Source organism: Planococcus citri, chromosome 2, assembly GCF_950023065.1.
Source record: "Planococcus citri chromosome 2, ihPlaCitr1.1, whole genome shotgun sequence".
Classification (NCBI taxonomy): domain Eukaryota; kingdom Metazoa; phylum Arthropoda; class Insecta; order Hemiptera; family Pseudococcidae; genus Planococcus; species Planococcus citri.
In genome coordinates this window covers 51806197-51829137 of record NC_088678.1, presented here as the reverse complement: position 1 = coordinate 51829137, position 22941 = coordinate 51806197, and the positions used below count along the sequence as shown (strand labels likewise).

Sequence of the window (22941 nt, the reverse complement as noted above, 5' to 3'; positions counted from 1 at the left end):
GAGAGTGACTTTGTGTGCAAGTTCTAATTTATTTTTTCAAGATCAGCTGCTGCTATCAGGGTCCCATAAAAATAAATAAAATTATTCGCTAATTACATTTCCAAAAAAATGAACTCATTTTCAACATCGAACTTCGTATTTCGGTATAGGTACAATTTAAATTCGTCAATCGTCATTCAAAAGAAATGGCAAATCATTAAATTTCGCCTTCCTCCTTTCACTATTCTGCTCTCTTTTCTACGTCTTTTCCGCTTCATAAATACTCGCTACATTATCAGACGCGTCTACCATTGACAATGCCGATTTCAATAGAAATAAAAATTATAAAAAGCAAATAACAAGCGTAAAAACGTGAAAATTCACGCGTGTTTCATGTCTAGTCTCCGTTAAAAGCTTATCATCTGCCCTAACCCTCTTGTGAAATCACCGAAGTGGCTAATGAATGGAATAGCATAAAGAAATTCAATAAATCGCCCACCTAGATTTCAACCCATTATTGTCTGTATGTCCTTAAATAGCATATATTTTTTCCCAACAAATGTAGACGGATAAATATGAATGATATCTCTCACACATTCCATATTTCGTCAGTTTACGAGTTTATTTGATTTTGATAAAATATAACGTCTGCAATTATATAATAGGCTATAATACAGACAGGTATTCGTATTGTAAATTATGTTACCTATCTTCAAAATAATAATTGATGAGTACAGGGTGCCCAGAAATATCGAGTACCCCTAAGAAGTTTTTCATCAAAAATATAGGTTGGCAACGTGAAATAGATGCATATGACTGGTGGAATGTCATCTCTCCAGTCCAACAACCAATCATGTGCTATCATTATTATCATTCACTGTGACCAACCAAAGTATTTTAGTAGAAAACTTTTTTAGGGGTACTCGATATTTCTGGGCACCCTGTATAGGTACCAAAGTACTTCCTTGAGGAGATTTATTTCAAGTTCAACATTTAAATTTATTCTCGTGTTCCCTCCCTTAATTATTTTTTACTATACGTGAAACAAATACAAACAACGTAGCTCTACATTCAACACGTAGTTGAAGGTACCTAGACCTACTACCTAGAAGCCTACAGATAACAGAATTTCAATTCAACCCACAAAATCCAAAAACGAGTGTATAATTTTTTATACCCTACATTTTTTACACACGAAAAACAACACACCCTAAAAACACCTGAATTTTAATACATTTGTTTACAAAATAACATTTCAACGAGAGCTCGCGTACCGTGTTTAAAAATAAAGGGAAAAAGATGTAAAATTGTAAAGGGTATTTTAAAAAGTGTAAAATCAGTAAATAAGCGGAAAAGAATTAAGGGTGAAAATATGGGTGTTATTTTATTATCGGGACACCGCTAAGGGATGATTTGGGATTGGCGGAATGGGTACCCAATTACCCCTTCTCATCGGTCTCGACTTGCGGAATCATTTCAGTCGCTTCTTTAACGGGGGTAAATACCGAAGGGTGGGATTTATTTCACGTAACCACCATTTACTTTTCACCGTTCGCACCAAACGGAGCAACATCATCTTCTCGTTTACATCAAATTTCGTATATGTACAATCGCGTGTTTATTTTTTATTTAATTAATTTGCGCGTGGTTCTTTAGCGCGCTTTTGTACGGATAGACTTTTTTGAATCATTTTGTCAAAGTGATGGATAAAAGTGAAAATTTAACTTCGCCTTTCAAAAGTGTTTACAGTATTGACCAGATACTTGGAACCGGGACGAATAAATCTCATAGAGGTATTTATTTCGATTAATTTTTATATTATGTAGATTACCTATTTTGTATTTGTATAGGAAATTTTAGGTACGTCGATTTATGAGAAATTACTCAGGTTTTGAGGTTCTTTTTAGACGAAAAAACTGCGAACAAATGTGACAGCCGGCTTTAAAAATAGATAAGAAATTAATCTAGTTCTTAAATAAAAATTGAGAAAGTGTTTTAAAATGAGGTTTCTGATCAAGATGATTTAGTCGAGGACTGAAATCAAGATGTTTAAGATGTGAGCCATTCGTGCATTATTTTGGCAGCATCAATACTCATAATTTCACTCAAGTTACTTTTTAGATAATTTGTGTTAGTAATTTGTCTTTTTAGACCTGATAATATTCAAATACTTACCAAAGTATTTATTCTATAGCTCTTATCTAAAATCTGATTTAAATACTTTCATCTATCCCATAAGTCATTTAGCTCATTACAACATAATTTATCGATATTATTACCCAGCTGTGGTCTGTTTAAATAAAAATTGAATAGGTACCTATCTAATCAAATATTAATCGCATATGACTAGGTATATACCTAATTCAAACAAGTATTTTATTATGACATAACATCATATCAATATCTACTCGTAATAAGCGATGTAGGTAAACGAATTATGAAAATTTTCAAATAAGGAAAATCAACAAAATTTCATAGCACAGAACCAGACCTTCATTAATTGATATTCTCAAGTACCTACCGCTCGAAAATATTTTCATGCTTCGAAACAAAAATTCATTTAATCTTTCACTTGGTAAATTTAGAAATTAATTCGCAAAACGAGAGTAATGCAAATAAATTTAAATTCAAACACCGGTCAACATTTGGAAACTCGTTGCAATAGACTTTTCCGTGCGAGGATTTCATTTCTCTTGTTTATTTTATACAATATTTAGCTAGATTGAAATTAAAATGAGAATCAAGTTGGAAAACATTAACGCGGAAATTTTCAGACGTTTATTTATTTGATTATGTATATACTCTCGAGTACCTGAATCACAGACGACCTAAATTTTGTTCAATAATTTTAATTTTTATAAAATTGGAATAGGTACGAGTACATACCCATTAATTTTTAAATTTGAAAATATACCAAGCGTTTTTCGAGAGGTCAAGTAACGAACCGAAGAAAAATAACTTGAAGGGTAAAAAAATGCAAATTACTCAACTCTAAATGTGTTTATCGTATTAAAAATGCAATATTCTTCAATTTTAACTTCGTTATACATTTTTCAATTTAAAAAAAAATCATTAGGCCTACTTTTGTGAATTCTACAACTAATTTCTGTAAGATACTTGTTCTATTAATCTACATACTTAATTTGTACTTTGTTACTTGTTCTGATTACTTTTTGGCAAGGCAGACTGTTCCTGAGGTTCTCTGTCCCCTCTTCTTTTCCTCATACTAATTCTCAACATGAAACAGATCAATCTATGAGCTAAAATTACAAAGCAAACATTGAGCTTAGACTGAATAAATGATTTTATGAAAAAAGAGAATAGGAGGAGGGGTGGATTGCTAAGCCCAGAATCTCTTCATTCAAAGGCATAGCGATTTCTGCCAATTTTTTCTCAGCATTTTTACTGATATGACTTTTTTGACTATCTACATTTTGCGACAGGTCAGAAAATTGGTGCTCGAATTTCTAACAAAATTCCCCTAGATTCAAATCTAATTAAAATTTTGAATCAGGTGAAAAATCCATTTATTCTCATAACTGATTTCTTAGCTAAAAATGAAAAGCAGAACAATGAAAGCATCCACCTTAATAATCTGATCGCAATTTTTTACATTTGGATTTCTTTCCATCCTTAAGCCTCCAATACCCACCAACTACTACAGCAGATTACGAAGCACTACACAAACAGTATCTTGTTTATCACAACTCAAGTTAGGGTCCAGTATCATTTAAAAAAATTACTTTTTCTCGTAGTCAGAATTTCTTTCCCGATACATAATTTTGAGCACTGTATTATCTGAAAAATTATATCTACCTTCTTTCTATGTACAACAAAAATAAAAATTTGGAGGGTAATTTCATGTCCTACAACAACTTTCGCTAATAAGTAGCTCTCTACACAATTTCATCTGCAAAGACTTTTCATGGAACTTCAAAAATCACAACTTTTGAATTTTTGCCATGGGGAAGGGGAGGGGTCCAAAGTTCCTTTTAATATACGTATAGGTAGATCGAAAAAGTATTCAAACGGGTTATATTTTTTCATACGTTCCCTCTTGAGCGAACCCAGTCGTTTTTAAATGAATTTTACTTAGATCCACATTGCTTTTGTCAACCAAAATTCAGTGGAAAATGGAAATAGGTAGAACAATTTATGTAGAGTAGACACAAAAATTCAAAATTGATAAAAAAAAATTATATTGTAACTTTACTTGCTTGATTAATCAAATTGAAAAACGAAATTTTCATGCCAAAAGAGACCCATTCAAAACTAGATATGTACATTGTACATACTTCAATTTTGGGATAATAATCGTGAAAACGAAATAATATTTCCAGACCAAGTAAAATTTTTCACAGATTCGAACCGTTGATTAAATAGATACTAAGGGTGTCTCTAAAATTGGAAGCAGTAACATTGAACAAGTTTTTGATAACCATTGAACGTGTGAAAATATCCTCAATACTCTTCAACTAAACAAAAATTGTCAATAACTACAGGAGAAATTTGAGCTTTTACAAAATTAATATTCAATGTTTCATTTTGAAAAGTTTCTACCCTCTACATATGTAAGTTTTCCCAAACTCCACAAATTTTGATTTAAAGGTCTTCCAACCGCGGTATGAGGAGAAAAGAGGCCTCACACTCTCAGTCGTTTTAAAAATAAGAAAAATTCAATGTAAGTTACCTAATTTGTCAAAATTAAGGTAAAAGTCGAAAAATTTTAGTAAAATTGAGGAAGGTTAGGAGAAAAAGTAAAAAAGAAATCAGGAATACCAGTTAACCATTACTTATTCTGAAAAATAAAAATCATGAAATAAATCGATAATACTCAGAACAGAACCACAATAATTAATAAGGGTCATAAAACGAAGAATAAGTATTATAAATACCAAAAATTTAATTCAACTTTCAGAACAAATTTTGTCAATTTTAAATGGAAGTACCTATATCCTTTTTTTAGTTCAGATTGAGCGAAGGGACAATTTTGGAACATTTGAGAATTTTGTAATCGAAACATTCGACTTTCATGGAAATGATTTCGAGCTTAAAAGATTGAAACTACGGATACAGAAAGTTCCAAAAAAAGTTTTTTCATTTGTTTTGAAAAAAAATCATATAATTCAAAAACTTAAAATATTTGTATTTCCCCCAGCGTTGTTTTTTGGAGGGAGAGGACGATCTTGGTCACCAATACCCAATCTTCATTGGGAATCAACTCAGTATATTCATCTGGCCGACTCATAAAACTCTAATTTCATAATTACTCACTGTTCTGAAATTTCTAACAAGATTTCGATTCATTTTCATGTTTTTTTAATTTCTCTAGTCAGGCAATTAGAGTGGTTAATTTGGATGAACAATTCGAGATTGGATAAGAATCGGTTGATCCCGTTTTCCACACCCTGTGGCATAAAAAAAATGGTTCCCTTAAACAACAAGAAATTATATTCAAAAAATCGAATTCTTCACTACAAGAAATGAATTTTTAGAAACTAAGGAACCTATGAAAAAAAAAAAAAAAAAATTAAAAAACATTGAACTACATTAAATTTCCCAATAGGTACATGACGTGAAATCATTTTTTATGACCTTTTTTTTTGAGATAATCATGCTAAGCTGGAGTTGAAATTCACTGAAATCCACAAATAATCCGAAAGCTAAAATTCTCTAAAACCCACACTGAATTTTCCCATTTGATTCCTGAAAATCTGGAGACCATGTAGATCAGTTTCCTTTCTTCCTGGCCAATTGGCCATACTGATACTCGTATATATGTAGCACTCAAGTCAATTTCAGTTTATTTCCCTAAAATTTAAATACTCTAGGAAAACCCAAAATTTTATTAAACACTCTGGAATAGCTGGAGATGGGTGAAATTCATGGATGCTTTCACTCAAAATACACTCCTTTTCAAAAATAGGTAAACATAGGCAGGTACAACACTTTTACTCATAAAATGAATTTTAAAATTAACCAAAAATTCCAATTTTGTATCATTATTTTAAATTCTGAGGGAAGAATTTAAAACATTTTCATTCTCAATTTTAACCTGACGTTCTTGAGTGACATTTTGACTTACATAAATGCCTTGAATAACAAGCGAAGAAACGTGTAAAATTCACCAAAAAAAAAAATAATAAAATAAAAGGCTAATTCGAGAATTTCCATGTTTACCCCCACCCTAACCTCATGCATACTGTTTTGAAAGACCTACGATCCTAGTTCAAATATTTCTCTCACAAACAAAGAATATTCGTAAATGTAGATACTCTACCTGAACCAAATCCACCCACCATTTTCTTAACATTAATGCACTACAAATTGAGAGTTATATTTTCGAAGGGGAAATCCTGGTACCGAAATCACTTTCCAACGCTCGAATCCCCAATCTCACCATCACCGATTTACTGAAACGCGATACCTCAGTTTATTTTTCACAAAATAATGCAAATCTGTAGGTACTATAATTAACAAAAACGTGCCCTTTTTTAGAACCAATTTTGACGCCTACGCTTCCAGTAAGCGAAACAATCAATTATATGAACCCTTATCATTCGTTTAGTTTAAATTTTTCGGTTTTTAATTGCTCCAGTATACATAGGTATACATGTACATACATCAAGCAGCATTACTTTTTACGTACCTATACTTGCTCAAAGATAAATATACTATAAACATTTGCCGGAAGGGGTTGAAATAAAAATACGAGCCGAGTGCCGAGTCGTTTTAATTATGTGCACGAAAAACGAATATGTAATAATGAAAAAATTGATCAAATAATTAAAGATGTTGATTTTTATACGACTGTGAAGTGTACTCGATAGGCAAACCACTTAGCAGGCCAACTGGTAGATTTTTTTTATTAAAGATTTCTAAAGAATGCAAACCACGGTGTAGTTTTTAATTAAAAACTCATTCGATCGGAATGAATAATGTGTGCAATGTATTACTGGTACAATACCTCTTGTCGATCAAATTTCATTATTTAATGAATTCGTACATGCGCTGCGAATAGCCTACGCATTATACGAATATCATGCATGGAACAATTTCAACCATCTATCGTTTATTAGCTTATAAAATCATTAGCCAATATAACACAGGGGAGGAAAAAACACCCGAAGTGGATTCATTTTGAATTTTGAAGAGGTGTTTCGAAATTTAAATATCGATAAATTATTTATTGTGCACCTACATATGTACATACGTAGTACCTATACGTACTCGTAAGGTTAATTAAATTCGCATTTATGGTACGTTACAGACGACGGGGAAGGTTCGGAAGATGGCGATAATAAAATATCGGAGAACATGGAGAAAAAATGTGCATCCGAACAAGACCAAGATGAAAGCACAGTTCCGCGAAAAATACGTCGAAGCAGGACGACCTTCACCACCTACCAATTACATCAGTTAGAAAGAGCTTTTGAAAAAACTCAGTATCCAGATGTATTTACTCGAGAAGAATTAGCATTAAGATTAGACTTGAGTGAAGCACGAGTACAGGTGAGGATTACATTTCAATTGGTTTTATTGACGGTATGCGAGAAGTACATGTAAGGGGGAATCAAAAAAGCATCTACTTCGATATGCGAATACAAATCACTCAAAAAAAATCACGCTAAAAAAGTTTTCTAGTCGATTGCATCGGAGAGAGCAAAAAAAAAAGAAAGAATTACGAATTCCGGTTATCTTTTTTATTGTATTTTTATAATAGCTACGACAGCTAAATGTATTTTATAATTTAATTGCCTTCATAATGGAGTATTACAATACAATTAGGGTGACCAATTACTCCCGGTCAGTCGTTTTAACATTTTTGCTAATTTCCTAACGATCATTTAAGTGCATTGTTCGAGACAATTCTGGCCTATTGTTGCCCAGGAAGCTTTACAGAGGGTGGCAGATTCGCTAATCGGATGTCCAAATACAATCCTCTCACGTCTCTGCGCTTTTAAACTTTTCCCCGACAACGTACTCCTAAACGGCGAATAAAGGTTACATTTAATACCACTCGATATAGTTCTTTCCAAAGTTTAAATTAACCAACGCGTTGCTGAATTACGATTTAACGTTTTCAACGTACGAGACTAATTTTTGGTGCTTTGATTTTGCTCTTTCTTTCTCTCTCTCCTGTTTTGCGAACAATTGAAAGGTATCTGTGTACAATAGGAATCATTCGTGTTCATGTTTGAGATATCATCTATCAGTTTAAAATAGATACGAAAATTTTTAGAAGGTAGTTTATATTGGTTATTTTAATGGTCACTTATCAATTTCAAAATGCAAATGAGACCTCATTTTTACACGGATCTATCCAAGCACTTTTCTCATGCAGTTCATTATTACTCGTACCTACTCAAAATAGGATAGAATATTTCAAAATCTAAATCACACACTGGAATAAAAGAATACATCCTGCTGGCTATAAATCGTGAAATGACACAATATTTAGAAGAAAAAAAAAACTTATTCATTTGACACACGACGTCCCTCGCTCGTACGCTTTAAAAAAAATCACCCACCATTGTAAATCAGCAACAGTTCGGTGAAATACCGCAACGAGAAAATGAGTTTGAATACGGTTTTTAACCCCTACGAGGAAACGACTACCCTACTTAATGATCCCTTACTGCCCGTCGTCTACTTATCGCTCCAATTAAAGCAGGATCAATTATTAATAATAAGGCATTTTCATTTTTTGAAAAGCCTTTCAACTTCACCTTCCTCTTGAATGGTCAAATTCCCTGTGTAAAATAGTACTCGATGAAGATTTGATTCTATTAATGATCATTATAATAGAAGTACTTAAACGAATTTTAAATACTAGTTCCACGCAGCTAGGGTATAATTATGACGTAATGTAATTTTCAAAATTAAAATTCGGCAAATGATAATCCCTCATTTAATACCATAAACTAAATTCTTGTAAAAGGTTTATATCAAACAATAACTTGAATTATCAAGCACGTATACCTATTCTTCTTACGTTCGAGGGCAACTTTTGTGAAAAATCAGCCCATAATCACGGTTTGAGGTCGCACGGTGTCAAAATTGGAGTAAATAATTATGATGCGGTGTTGAGGTCATTTACCTACTCGAATTTATTTATCATGAAATAGGATATCACGATTTGCGAATGTCAAGCATGTCTCAAATTTTGATTTTTGACACCGGTGTCAGTGTCACCATAAGTGTTAATTTTGGCACCTTCTAGCTGCATGGCACTGCGTCATGATTGCCAATGACAATTAATGTGGTGAGAGCCAAGAGGGGAAAAGCACATCATGCATTATGAATACGAAGGTCCTTCTGCCACCAATAATCATTCCCAATCTCATTGTAGTTCTTGATTTACGCCTTAAAGATCATTGTATCCAATGAAATTAGCACCAGCATTAAAATTTTGTATTTCATTACAGGTTTGGTTTCAAAATCGACGAGCTAAATGGAGAAAGCGAGAAAAAACATTCGGCAAAGACTGTTCCCCTTACGTTACAGATCCAATATCAAGTAAGTCATCAATTTCATCATCTAAGGAATTTGTCCAGTACATTTTCATTCAATCAATTCCGTCGGTTTTAATTAATTGATTTGTTTCTATCTTTCTACAGGGTGTCCTACAGACGTACTACATTCACGTTTGGGTCTTCCACTTCTACACGCCGATCCTTTTTGGTCACCTCGTAATGTACATCCTGCTATGCTATTTGGTTTAAATTACCCATGGCAAAATAACATCTCAACCAATGCTTCAGCGAAAACAGCTTCATTTTTATCGCAATATTTAATTAATAGTAATGCTGTTCGATGGGAGCCATTGCCTTTAGTAAGTTCATCGTCACCAAATTCATCACCGTCGTCGACACCAGAATCGACGATTATTGAATAAGATGTCTGTAAACAATCAACTCCATACACCATGATTTTTCGTTATTAAATTAGAGACTATACGAATCTATAGGATAGCAGCTGTACCTTCAATGTATCTAGTCCGGTTAAGGCTTTGTTAATAATTTTACGTTTAATGTTTATAAATAAAAGGATTTATTTTGCAAAATACATCGAGGAGTATTTCAATATATTTTAACGTATCTATCTACTATACCTAGAGGTATGTGCAAGATTCTCAGCTGACTCGAGTATAAGTAAGACAAACAATACCTAAGTTCAGTAAGTTCTTACCTGATTGATATATTCCATAAAATCGTCAACGAAGAAAATGATCGTAAAGTGATAACATTACCAAGCATCAAGCAACTTTCCCGGCGATGGAAAATATTATCGGCGACACGAATTTACTTCTTCTTGCAGAATACATCATTGTCAATTGTCAATTTGTCATAGCACGTTGTTATTCAAAAAGCAAAGCAAAAAGCATCCTTTTTGACCATCGAAATGACTCATTTACTCTTCAGGTCTACAATTTATCGTCATTAAAACTGAATATGACTATTTCAGAGCGATTATTACGAACAAAAATGCATCAAAAACGATTTCGAAAAATAAAAACTGCAACTACTGCAACAAATGAAATGAACAAAATAAAAAATAATAAAAAACAAGCTATCAGTAGTGTTGGCCTGAGAATATTCTCAATGCGCATAATCTGAGAATATTCGCGAATATTCGCGAATATTCTCAAATGCTTTGAGAATATTCTCTCAAAAAAATAAAAATCATGACTTTTTTCAAAAAATTTGAAGATTTTTCTACAATTTTCCACAATTTACAAGTTTTACATCAACTTTTCTTTATAAATTTCCAATTTTCCTTAATAATTTGAAACCTTTTCAATGGAAATTTGGAAAGTTTCCGATTATCTCTAAACTAAGCAATAATGTTCTAATTTTTTGAAAAGAATCTGCGGAATATGCGCAAGAATCTGCGCATATTCTTGCGCATGCGCAAGCAAAAAAAGAATATTCGCGAATTTGCCCAACACTAGCTATCAGCTATTCGCTGATTGCAAAAGGGTTTTTGCTTTTTGTTAGGTGCTTTTTTTTATTTTTTATTTTTTTTTCGTAAATTTGATCACAGTCAAAAGCAAGAAGAAATTTACGGAGTAACGAATTTGCAAAAAAAAATAAAGAAAACTGAATAAAAAGCTTCTGGCTTTCGCTAGCTTTTAAGTTGCTACTTGCTTAGCTAATAGCTTTCAACCCCCCCTACTTCCTCAGCTTTCAGCTAGCTTTCTGCTTTCCGGCTTTCCATCCCTAATTCCCTATTATCATTTATCATATGTACATTCAGTCATTCAGTGATAATTAGCGTAATTAATTAGCAAAAGCAAAAAGCAAAACAATAAAGATTAAAGAACATCACACATTTTCACATTTCGTTAAAACGTCGCCTATACGCGGCGCTGACGTCACACACGACTCTATGCACTCTCCAATCCAAATCACAGAATGGGTCTCTCCGAAATACTGCTCACTGATTGGCTACTGAGAAGTCGAATTGGAGAGAATGTAAAAACACAGGTTTACCAAAACAAGGTTTACCCTAATCCTGGGTGAGAATGAAGTGTACTTCAAGGAAAGTCCATTTTTAGGTTTACCTTTGGTAAATCTTCACATTAATTTCATTGTATTGGTTTACTCTCGAGTAAACATGCACCTGATGCACCCTAACATTCCTTGATCAATTTGTTAGGGTTTACTTCTAAGTAAACATGCATCATAACATTCCCTGAAATCAATTTTTTTTGATAATTCAATTTTTGCTTGATTTTGATTTTTAATTTTTGATTTTGATTTTTGACAGACGAAATATTGTGTAGGCAAATAATTATTTTATTTTATTTTTTATTTGAGCACAATTTTTTTCAATTTTTTTTTACAATTTTTCATTTTTACCATTTATTTGCGAGTTGATTTTTGACAGAATAGTGAGAAAATTGATTTTGTCATAGGGCGGATTGGCCCTACTGCCGTAGGTAGTAATTCTCGTAACTACTCCCTATATTGAAAATATGAGGTAAAGTGTGTATCTATAAATAGAATAGCGCTCGTGACGTCGTATACGTACACGTCATAGTGGCAATATTCTTCTTCTTAAGTCATGTAGATGTATTAGGCAAAGGGTTCGCGGCTCGCGAGATCAAAGAGTTCAATGATCGTACCGCCAGTACATTTATGGCTTATAGAGGAGAAGCCAACGAATTAACCCTTGTCATAGGCAGCAAGTGTACTGAACAATTGCGCCAAAATCATCACGTGATTAAGAAGAAGAAGATTCTTGCCTATAAAACATTGCAATTTGGCGCTAAATCTTCACTTGGTCTCGGTAATTGCGCAAATCTGGTTCCTTGTCGCGTGAACGTAATTAAAGGTGGATGGAAGTCTCACGACTTCCTCCCCGAGAGTCTTATAGCATAACCCACCTCGCATGTGGATAAAATAATTTGTTTTTAACGTCATACTGACGGAATTTATTGGTAAATCGCGATGAATCCGGACATACGCGGTTTATGCAAAGTATATTTGTGTACTTCTTTTAGTTAGGTCCTGTCGACGCCTTTAGTATTAGGGAGGCACCCGAAAGAGGCAGGAAAATGCGTACAGTGTTAGGTAAATGGTGAGATACATTTGCTAATGTTGTTTTAAGTATTAATCAGAATTACTTATTTCTTTTAACGTAATTGTCGATTATTAATTATGCTTTGAGACTTGTATCGTGAACAAGTCAACGTATGTGTAAACTTAATAATGCTGATCTTGTCATCTGCGTATGATTTGATCATTTACTTGTATATAATCATTCATTTCCATACTATGTCGAGAGACATGTGATACGATGTATGTTGATGATACTTGTAAATAGTGTAAATATACATAATAAGTAAAATGAGTTTATTTGTTATGTATCTCGTAATTAAATGTGTGTAGTGCAGTTAGGAAAACTACCCCTTCTGAGCAGATCCGGCAAATGGCAAATTCTCCCCTCCTAGAGAGTGAGTATTTTCCTCCTCAACCTTCCGTAGTCATTCAAAATGCCACTATATCATATTTTGGCGCCTGAACGTGGGGCTTGCGATATAATTTATACTAGATAAATTATAGGCAGGTACATGAATCTATGGTGAAGTTTTCTTACTGTGTTGCGAAACATTAAGTCTAGCAGTTAAGATCGTCTCTAAATAGAAAAAATACATTTTTCTCGTGAATAGAGAGGAAATTAATTCTAAACTCACAATCTCACGACACACTAACAAAATGTAACCACCGATTCATCACGAATCCATCAAGAAATTTTGTAGAAAAATTACTTTCTGACCATCTCGAATATACGTACTCAATCAAGAAGTACAATTCGAGTCGAAATTATGGTTTCCTCCATAAGGATATACATAGGGTATATTCGATTAGCGGATTTTGCCAAGTAAATAGTAACAAAATTCGCAAATTCTATTAATAAATCTAAATTCGAGGATTTAGATAGAAGTACTTAGGGCATATTTTCGAAAAATCACCTGAACTTGATCTTTTTGAAAATACCATAAAATACTAAGTCATTAAACTCGCATCCCGACTCCTACCTCTAATGAAAGGATCTTAGCAAGAGTTTAATGAACCGAGTAGCATAGGGAAAAATGTCACGATTTTATGTATCATGGTACGTTAAAATTACATTTTTCAATTTGTAATTTTTATGGCTACGATTATGAATTTATCGATAGCAAAATATACTGATAGTCATTAATATGAATAACGAGATTTTTTTTTCTCTTTATATAATATCAATTGAAAGTGTGTACATAATTTTCGTTCTATGAAAAACATGCTTTCGAAAACGAAAAATAACACACACGTGAATGCCTTGTTTCCAACATTTTATGGCCAAATATTATGAGCATAACGATGCTGGAAAGGGGCACCCTTATGGGTAGAAATTTTGTATGGGTACATTTCCATGGTACACTCTAGTCATTAATCTAACTAGTTATATAAATATATTATAGATGTAAAATTGGCGCGTTTTTTGAATCACCAAATGGTGCAAGATTCGGAAAAACGCCCAAATCCAGCGTACTATACCTTTTTGCAGAAAAAGGTGCAACAACCTTACTCAACGTATAGGGCGTTGACTCTGGGAAAGATGACGGCGCATACCATCTTTGATTGGTATGGTGGGAGTTAATCTATTTGCTATGTTACAGATTTAGGTACACTTCGCGAATATGCACCCCCAGCCACCCCACCACCGCCGGCGGCATACCTCAAACGATTTTTCAATAATGTACTAAGTATAAGGTACACTTTCCAATATCGGATCCTTAGACCCTACCGCTCCCGCAACCCGTTCATCACCGAGCTACCTGCTGAAGTCGTAAATCTCACGGAACTTTATGGTTACATGCATGATATAGAAAACGGCGCAAACTGTCAATAAAGAGGATCCCCCCATGAAAAGGACTATAAAACACCTCGACGATTACCGCCAATTTCCATTGCGTTTTCATCGTGCTTGTACGGAGACACTTCTTCTGTGAAGCATATGTATACTCCACCAGCTTTAAGCACTCGTAGCAGGGTAAGCAAAAAATCGTTTCAAGTTTCGGACTTCGACAACAGCAGTCGCAAGCCCATTCGTGTAATTAATCCGAATCTAAATATGGACCGTCAAGTAATCCATAATTTAGATGATTTGAGTGATCAGTCAATACGACAAGCCAATCAAGAGTGCGTCGCAGAGACTGATAGTAATCCTAAAACACCTTCCGATGAAGGTGTCGGTACTCAGGAGAGTTCGTGTCCTTTCGATCCAGAATTAGTTAGGGACACTATCGACAATGAAATTTTCGAAGCTTTCAAATCAACTTGGGGTTGGAACGACAACATCCAGGCTGAAGTAAAAAAGAATTTTGAGCAGAATAATCGCGAAAATACGAAGGCAAAAAATTACGCTAAAGAAGCTAAAAATGCCGCCATATTTTTGAACGACAAAATGCAGAATATTTCGAATCAACATGCGAAATATATCGAGTCTACTGATGAATGGCTTAGGGAACTTAATAGCAAGCTAGATGAGACTTCGATCACAGCTACTGAGGCTAAAAATGAGTCAACTGAAAATACTTCAAATATTCAGCGTATGTCGGAAGTCGTAATGAAATTACGTCGCGAAGCGAGAACTCACGAAGAAGAACGAGACAGAGTTAGGGATGAACTCAACTTCGTGAAAGACATAGTTCGCCGCGTACCCAATACGAATGTTACCAAAACAAAGACCATCGCAATTGATCCAGGTTCTTTGAAAAATGCCGGTGTATTTTTCTCTGACGACCAATTGTATTTCCCACACGAATTTTTGGACGATTTCGAGGGCTACTTTGCTCAGGTCAATGCAGCTGAAAGACATAAGGTTCTGGCATTTAAACGAGTTATATGCACGAAAAATTACAAACAATTCCTAGAAACAGTTCGGAATGTGCACACCTACCCGGAATTAAGAGCCAAGTTCTTAAATTATTATTGGGATAGGAGAGCTCAAAATGAGGCAATGAAACATTGTAAACTAAGTTTCACTACGGCAGAAGATATTAAGGATATGGCCAATAACATGATTAGATGGGCTCGATCCCTCATTCACCATCGTTATGGTAAAGAAGAAGAAATCATTGACATGTTAATTGGCAAGGCCCCTGAACAATATCGACGCAGTCTCAAAGCACCAGGACAAAATATGAACGAATTTATAGAAAAATTGGTCCAACTAACTGAATTCCAGGAAGACCCAGAGAATGAAATCCCGATTACTTTTACTCGAGATGCAAAACGCAACACAACGTATAATGCGAATCCGCGTACTCAAAAATCAACCTACCCCCCAGCCGATCAACTACAGGCTCTATGGGATTTTGTCTCGCAAAAGTCAAAACAATCTAATTATCGATATGATCGCAACAGGAACCCAACTGAAGAAAATAAAATTTCAGTTGATAAGGCCACCACAACCTATCCTAACAAAGAGATTTCTGAACCGACTAAACCCGTCTCAATTCAAAGTCCTCCTCAGCAGAAATCAAATACAAACGTTTCAGTACCTAATACGAAACCCTTTAACGTGGACAAATTCGGAAATCTGATCGTTAATAGAAACAAACCCCGAACATATCCACCACCTATGCCGGTACAAACAGTTCAATTCGATGAGAAAGCCGACAAATATGTCATGGTAGACACTCCTCAAGAGGACTTACATGACACAATGGACATGTGTAATTACCTCAACGAAATATTCGAGGATAAACCAGACGAACTGGACCTACAAACCATCACAATGGCAGTTCAATCGATCACTTCCCAAATCACTCCAAGTACAAGTGATGATGAAGATATGAGTTCGGGAAACGACAATCACTAGGTAGCCAAGGGGCAACTCCTAGTGCTAAGAAAGCCCCAATTAAGGATATTTTGAATGATTACATATGGGTTGGCGATGGATTGGCTCATTACATGGCAAGAAACGAGGTAATCGTCACAGACAGATTACCTGATTACCTACGAGACCAAATTCCATTAGAACACTTATATAATCGCCTATTAAGAACCACATTTCCTTCAAACGCGAAATTCATATTATCTGCAGGACAATTGGAATTTAATTATTCCAAGAAACCATATCGCGTAATAGAAAGGCAATTACTGAACATCGTCGACTTATTACTAGAAAATAAGTCCGCAGAAAAAGTAATCCTCCTATTTCCTCTCGTCAAGCCGCGTAATGCACAAGAACCCGACGTGAAACTATATAGGTATATTGATTTCAAGAACATATACAAACGTATAGCGGACCACCCTCGGGTACTCTTTTGGAAAAACCCAGCAATGAAATTTTTACAAACAGAAGTCACTTGTGACGACGGTAGATTTTACTCGAGACCTCAAATAGGGAAACGCAGAGAACTCATACCTATTGAACATAAATTTCATTATATACCAGGCCTTAGACGATACTTTCCATCGATCATGGAATATCGCGATGTACGTAATTCCATCATCATGGAATTAGTTCGATACCGAAATTACGAAGCATGGTTAGACCATATAGATGTTGCAGAAAAAGAACAGGAAGAAGAATTAATAAAAAATCTACCTCGCGAAATTATGCAAGTATGCAACATAACTAAGGTGATAAATCCTCCTAGAAAAATTCTCAAACCTAAAAGGATAATTAGGAATGCATTTAGAGAAATGCAAAGTGATCCTAGAGTATGGCCAGATGCACACAGGGACTATAATTTGAAAGAAATCTTAACAGAAAAAATTAAAAATGAGCAGTTACGCCAAAAACAACTGTGGAAAAACAAGCTCAAAGAAGTATTTAAGAAAGAGTTAGAATCGATCGACGCAATCGACAATGCAATCATTCGCAACGAAAATCCGAAATCGCAACTCTTTCGTCAATTAGTAACACAAAGTACAGACGATCCTGCATGTGTAATACCCGTAATAATCCGCCAAAGAAAAGTTGCATTGCAACTGGACTCAGGAGCACTGCCAAATGTGTTATCACGATTACTGATAAAAACCTTCCTACAAGAAGCTCCAGAGTGCATCAAATTCATTAAGCTGGAACGCAAAGTCCAACTTAAACTTGCCGATAACTCCTTAATATCAGCAGCCACACATATTGCAGAAATCAATATGATATTAGGCCCGATAGAGATAAAAGTACCATTCTACATTATCGATACCCCCGGTCAAACGTTTATATTAGGGAGAGTATCAATGGAATACCTTGGTATGTCATTGAAACTAGGAAAACGCATGGCTAAATGCAAACCTGAATTTTGCGAAAAATTCACCATACCATTTATGCCTACGATTGAATTTCAAAACGCTCTCACTGTATACTCGCTCGACATTGAACATTCCTTATCGGACTCCGAGTACACTTGGGTTGAACAAGAAGTGTACGACGATAAACGCAATGCCGTAAAAATTTTCAAAGAAAAATTACGCAAAGACTTAAGAGAGGCTGTTGAAATTGGATCGATCTCGAAAGGACAATCGATCATAGGATACCAGAGATTAGAAAAATTCTCTGACATATTCGATTTAAATCCGGGTACATACACTGGTGAACAAGTAAATTTTTCATTCAAAGAAGGCGACGAACATCTCAAACCATGGAGAGGTGAGAAATTTCGTCCGAGCAAAAAATTACTGCCTGCCTTACGTCGTGCTATAGCGAAGATGCTATACCTAGGCATCATCCAATACTTGCATTCTCCATATATAAACACCCTAGCACCGGTAGTAAAGAAAAACGGCGACATTCGTCTATGTCTTGACGCAGATGAATTAAACAAATTTCTCGAAAATGTACTGACAGAACCAAACACAATCTCAAGTATGATCTACGATAATGCTGGAGATTGCCTATTCTGTACATTAGATTTTACAGCTGGATTTTGGCAACTAATACTACACCCAGAGTCGAGAAAGTTCACAGCATTTATTGTTGAGGGGCAAGTCTACGAATTTTTACGACTTCCCTATGGCTTGAAAATTTCCTCTGGCGAATTCGTATTTATGATCAATCAAGTAATTGACAACGAAGACGGAATTACAAAATACGTCGACGATATCAAAATATCGGGTCAAACTTTTGAAGAAACGCTAGCCAGACTGGAAAAAGTTTTTCAACTTATTCGCGAACATGGCTTAACCCTAAATCCTACAAAGACACAATTTTTTAGAAATCGTGCTGATCATTTAGGATTTGTAATTTCCGACCAAGGTGTAGGAAAGCAAAACGAAAAAATTAAAAAACTCGAAGAATTTGAGAAAAAACACACGAAGAGAGGTAAATTTTCGCTTTCCAAGAAAAACGATATTTTAGCCCTGGTAGGCAACACAGGCCTATACAGAGATTTCATACCTGAATACTCTCAAATCGTTAATCCGATTTACGAGCTTACGAAAGGTGATGTACCTGTTGAATGGACTGAGGTCCAACAGAATGCTTTTGAAAAATTGAAAGCAGAATTTCGTAAAGACTTCAAACTCCAACAAGCTCCAAAAGAAGGCGATTTGTATTTAGATACAAAAATATCAGACGACGCGATGAATGGAGTACTCTTCTATATGATAGGAGAAGAAAAACGCATCATCTTATTCGTCTCTATATCTTTCAAAGATCACCAGAAAAAATTCACGCTCTTTGATCGCGAAATGATGTGTCTTGTAAAAAGCATACAAAAATTACAAATCTGGTTACATGGCAGAAAAGTACATGTACGAGCAAGCCTTCTACCTATCGTGAATCGATTTCGAGAAATTGCACAAACTCATAGAAAAGCTGCTCACTGGATCACCGTATTAAATTGTTACGACCTCATATACGATATGAAATGGTCAAACAAAAAACTATACGAAGTAACAGCGCCCGATTTAGAAATCAAACAGATTAAAAAACAGAGAGACATTCAGAAATCGAAAATGTCTAAATTCGGGTTCTATACCAATGAAAATAACCAAAAAATACTCTTACGAAAATTAGAAAATGGATCGAGAGTCCCATGCCTACCTGATGATTTATTCTTCGACACAGTTGACTACCTACACTGTGCCTATGGACACGTAGGTGCGAACAAGCTCGACGTAATATTTCGAAGAATTTACTACCATAATAATTCACTAGCATATATTCGAGAGGTATGCAACATTTGCATCGTGTGCAAAGTTAACAAAAATTATGCGAAGCATAAAACCATTGAATATGCTCAAATCGAAGCATATGCTCTTGGCGACGTTATTTCGGTAGACCTATTCGGACCATTGCCTGCTAAAGAAACCGATCCAAAATACCTATTAGTAGCTAAAGATGTCTTTACGAATCGTACCTGGATACAAACCCTTTTTAACACGAAAAAAGAGTCAGTTTGCCAACAGATGGCAACAGTGATACAAAATATCAAAGATCAAGGCATTAAGATTCGAAAAATAATTACTGACAATGGAACGCAATTCATCTCAGACACGTGGTACAAATTACTTGATAATCACGAAATTCAGATAGGCCACACTAGCGCGTACAACCCTCAGTCCTCATCAGTTGAACGAACGATGAGGTGTATTGGTGACAGAATTCGAGTTAGAACGAATTCCAATTACAATCCGTATCGTGAGCATGTTGACTGGCCAGATATTATCAAGGAAATTGAGATCGAATTAAATAACACTCCTACCTCTTTTGGATTTAAGCCAAATGAAGCCGGGGGCATCCCAGATAACCTCACGGCCAATATTCCACATAAAGTTTTACCATTTAATTTTACAAAAGAACTTGGGAAACTTCGTGATAAATTAGCCAAACAAGAAATACCTTCAATCTCCATTGCGCAATGCCTTGAACAAACACTAGATCCGACTGTCGATCTCATAATCGATAGGGATGAATATGTTCGAGTCACAGCTGATGGAGCATGCTCGAAAAATGGCGATCCCAATGCAATAGCAGGAATAGGTATCTGCTTTGCACCAGAATCTTTGTTAAACGTTTCTGAACGCATAACCCATCCAGATTATCAAACTTCAAATAATTTGGCCGAATTGATGGCAATTCGCACTGCTCTGGAAATTCTCAGAGATAACGAGATTAAAAAAGTGAAATTACTGAGCGATTCGAATTATGCAATCAAAGCACTAAATAACACTTGCTCCATCTGGCAAACAAACAATTGGAAAAATGCCCGAAACAAGCCTATTCATCATGAGAAATTATTCAAAGAAATTCTTGAGCTGAAAAAAGAATTTGAAGCTGTCGAATTTGTTCACGTTTTCGCTCGAAAACACGAATACACGAATATTATAGCTGATGCACTGGCGAAGAAAGCTGTATACACGCTAGAGGAACAACGACAACAAACTTTCAATATGACTCTCCGCCAAGTAGTGGAAAACTTCATTCGTGAAAAACGACGACTCAAAAGAATTGAAGAAGAAACGGCTTTCAATAAAAACCATCTCGATCCAACATTCTTTGAACCAGGCGACTGGGTACTTATGACAAACCACAAATTGTCATCGAAATCAAAACGTACCTCTGGCAAACTTTACCAAAAGAAAGTAGGCCCCTTTAGCGTCATTCAACGGAATGGACAGAATTGCTATTTAATAGCACCTACTCATGGCCCCGGTGAAGACAGAGTAACAAATATACGTCAATTAACGTTATTTATTACCAAAGACAACCTGGAGAAATTGAAAAAAGAAGCTTGCCTCACATCTCACATAGACTCACGCTCACTGGAGCAGCGAGTTAAAGATTTCCTCACAGATCACCGAAATGAGACTGAAGAGGAAAGCGACGATGAGATAACCTCAACTCCTGACCAAGACGATATATTAAGCGAAATTGTCGTCAGTAAAAAAGACTTTCGTCGAGCATCAGAGGCAGTACTTAAAGAAGTCACGAATGCAGCGCGAGCGCACCATGCTAAAATAAGGGCTGAACAAAAAGAACTCGACAAACAGAACGGAGTGGCGTCGACATCATCCGCACCTTCTTCTTCAGACAATAGCTCACAAAAAAGAGGAAGAGGAAGACCAAGAAAACAAAAACCTGAAGAAAATTCCCAGACGGATGACTCGCAGGAACCCTCACAAGAATTACTTACCGACTCCTCAAACCTCCCAAACCCTTCGAACCGCTATGATGGTATCGAAAACGTGATAATAGACCTTGATCAACCTCCTGAAACACCCCCGGAGATAGTAACGGTTGAGATCGACATGCCAGATACTCCACCTGATTCGGAGCTATTAAATACTCAACCTCAGGCATCTCAACCTACGAGAGAACGAAAAACAGGGGCAAGTACCTCACGGTATCCTCCCCTACCCATTATACGGATATCCGATCGAGTCAGAGCTAGGTTAAATAAACCCACACCAAAATCGCATTGGAAAGAACAATACGAGTTCGATACAGAATCACTATGTGTGAATATAGGCGATCAACCCCCTATCCCCGCACCCTGTGTAGAAGACGAAGATAGAATTGCGGATTCGGAGGATCCCGACTACAGCCCTTCTGACTCGAATTAAATGTACATATTTACCACTCAAGTGTAAAACATTAACTATGACCATATTACGCTTAACGTTATATTATTTTATTCTCTGCTACGTATATTTTCTGTCAATAAAACTTCAAAACATATTTGTCAAACATTCGAATTACAAATACACACCACAACAACCAGTTCGTCGACCCTGCACACGTGTACAACCATCCCTGCGTTGGTACACCGACAACAGAGACGACCTTGCCGTATATTTCCGTACACCCCCCCGTCGCTAGAGACGAACGTAAACAAACGTTATTTGTATAACAGGTTTCACACGTGCACCAAGGTACACAGTACATTCCGATATAGAAAACCGCATAGCCTTTGCTAGCGGATCCTCCTTAATGATGACGCATCAAGTCATTCTTTCCCGATAACACCTTCTACAATACCTCATCAAACGGATAATATGCGCTGCAAAATTTTAGTTTAATCATAGTCACTTCATCATATTTTCAAATAAGTGGAATACGATGTCGCATAATCTAATATATTTATTATAGACTAGAGGGTAAGAAATCATTTGCCAAAACATATTTCGTCCCTTAAAGACGAGGTAGGTACACACATGCTAACTTATAGCCAGAGCAGCCGCTGATCCTACAACTACCCTCGCTACAAAAAGGTAGTTGCGGGTACTGATGTTACGATCGTAAAATTACGATAGTTTTAACGACATACCGCCTACCACTAAGAACCAGTGGCGAATGCGTAGAACACGTGCGTAAAGACACACGGTATCTTCCTACGATTATTTCGCAATGGTTTTAATCTTTTATCAGTATGAAATATTCGGCGAATCACAAGATGAAAAATTTTTTTTTATCAATAGACAGATATTCCAGAGTATCTGACTCAGCGAATTTCCTTAT

The 22941-nt window shown here is 35.5% G+C and overlaps 1 protein-coding gene across 1 annotated transcript; it reads left to right on the top strand.

Annotated features, from left to right (window-relative positions):
- Positions 1 to 1485: 1485 nt before the first annotated feature.
- LOC135836393 (homeobox protein ARX-like) lies at positions 1486 to 10061 on the top strand. The gene is made up of 4 exons (XM_065351203.1): positions 1486 to 1772; positions 7250 to 7491; positions 9408 to 9498; positions 9600 to 10061. The coding sequence occupies exons 1-4, from the start codon at positions 1682 to 1684 to the stop codon at positions 9875 to 9877; spliced, it is 702 nt and encodes a 233-aa protein (XP_065207275.1). The 5' UTR covers positions 1486 to 1681; the 3' UTR covers positions 9878 to 10061.
- Positions 10062 to 22941: the final 12880 nt, after the last annotated feature.

Bases quoted from the DNA above. Each gene is read 5' to 3' on its own strand.
- LOC135836393 (XM_065351203.1), top strand. From the start codon at position 1,682: ATGGATAAAAGTGAAAATTTAACTTCGCCTTTCAAAAGTGTTTACAGT. The intron at 1,773-7,249 runs GTATTTATTTCG...GGTACGTTACAG, and splicing joins GACGAATAAATCTCATAGAG to ACGACGGGGAAGGTTCGGAA. The intron at 9,499-9,599 runs GTAAGTCATCAA...ATCTTTCTACAG, and splicing joins CGTTACAGATCCAATATCAA to GGTGTCCTACAGACGTACTA.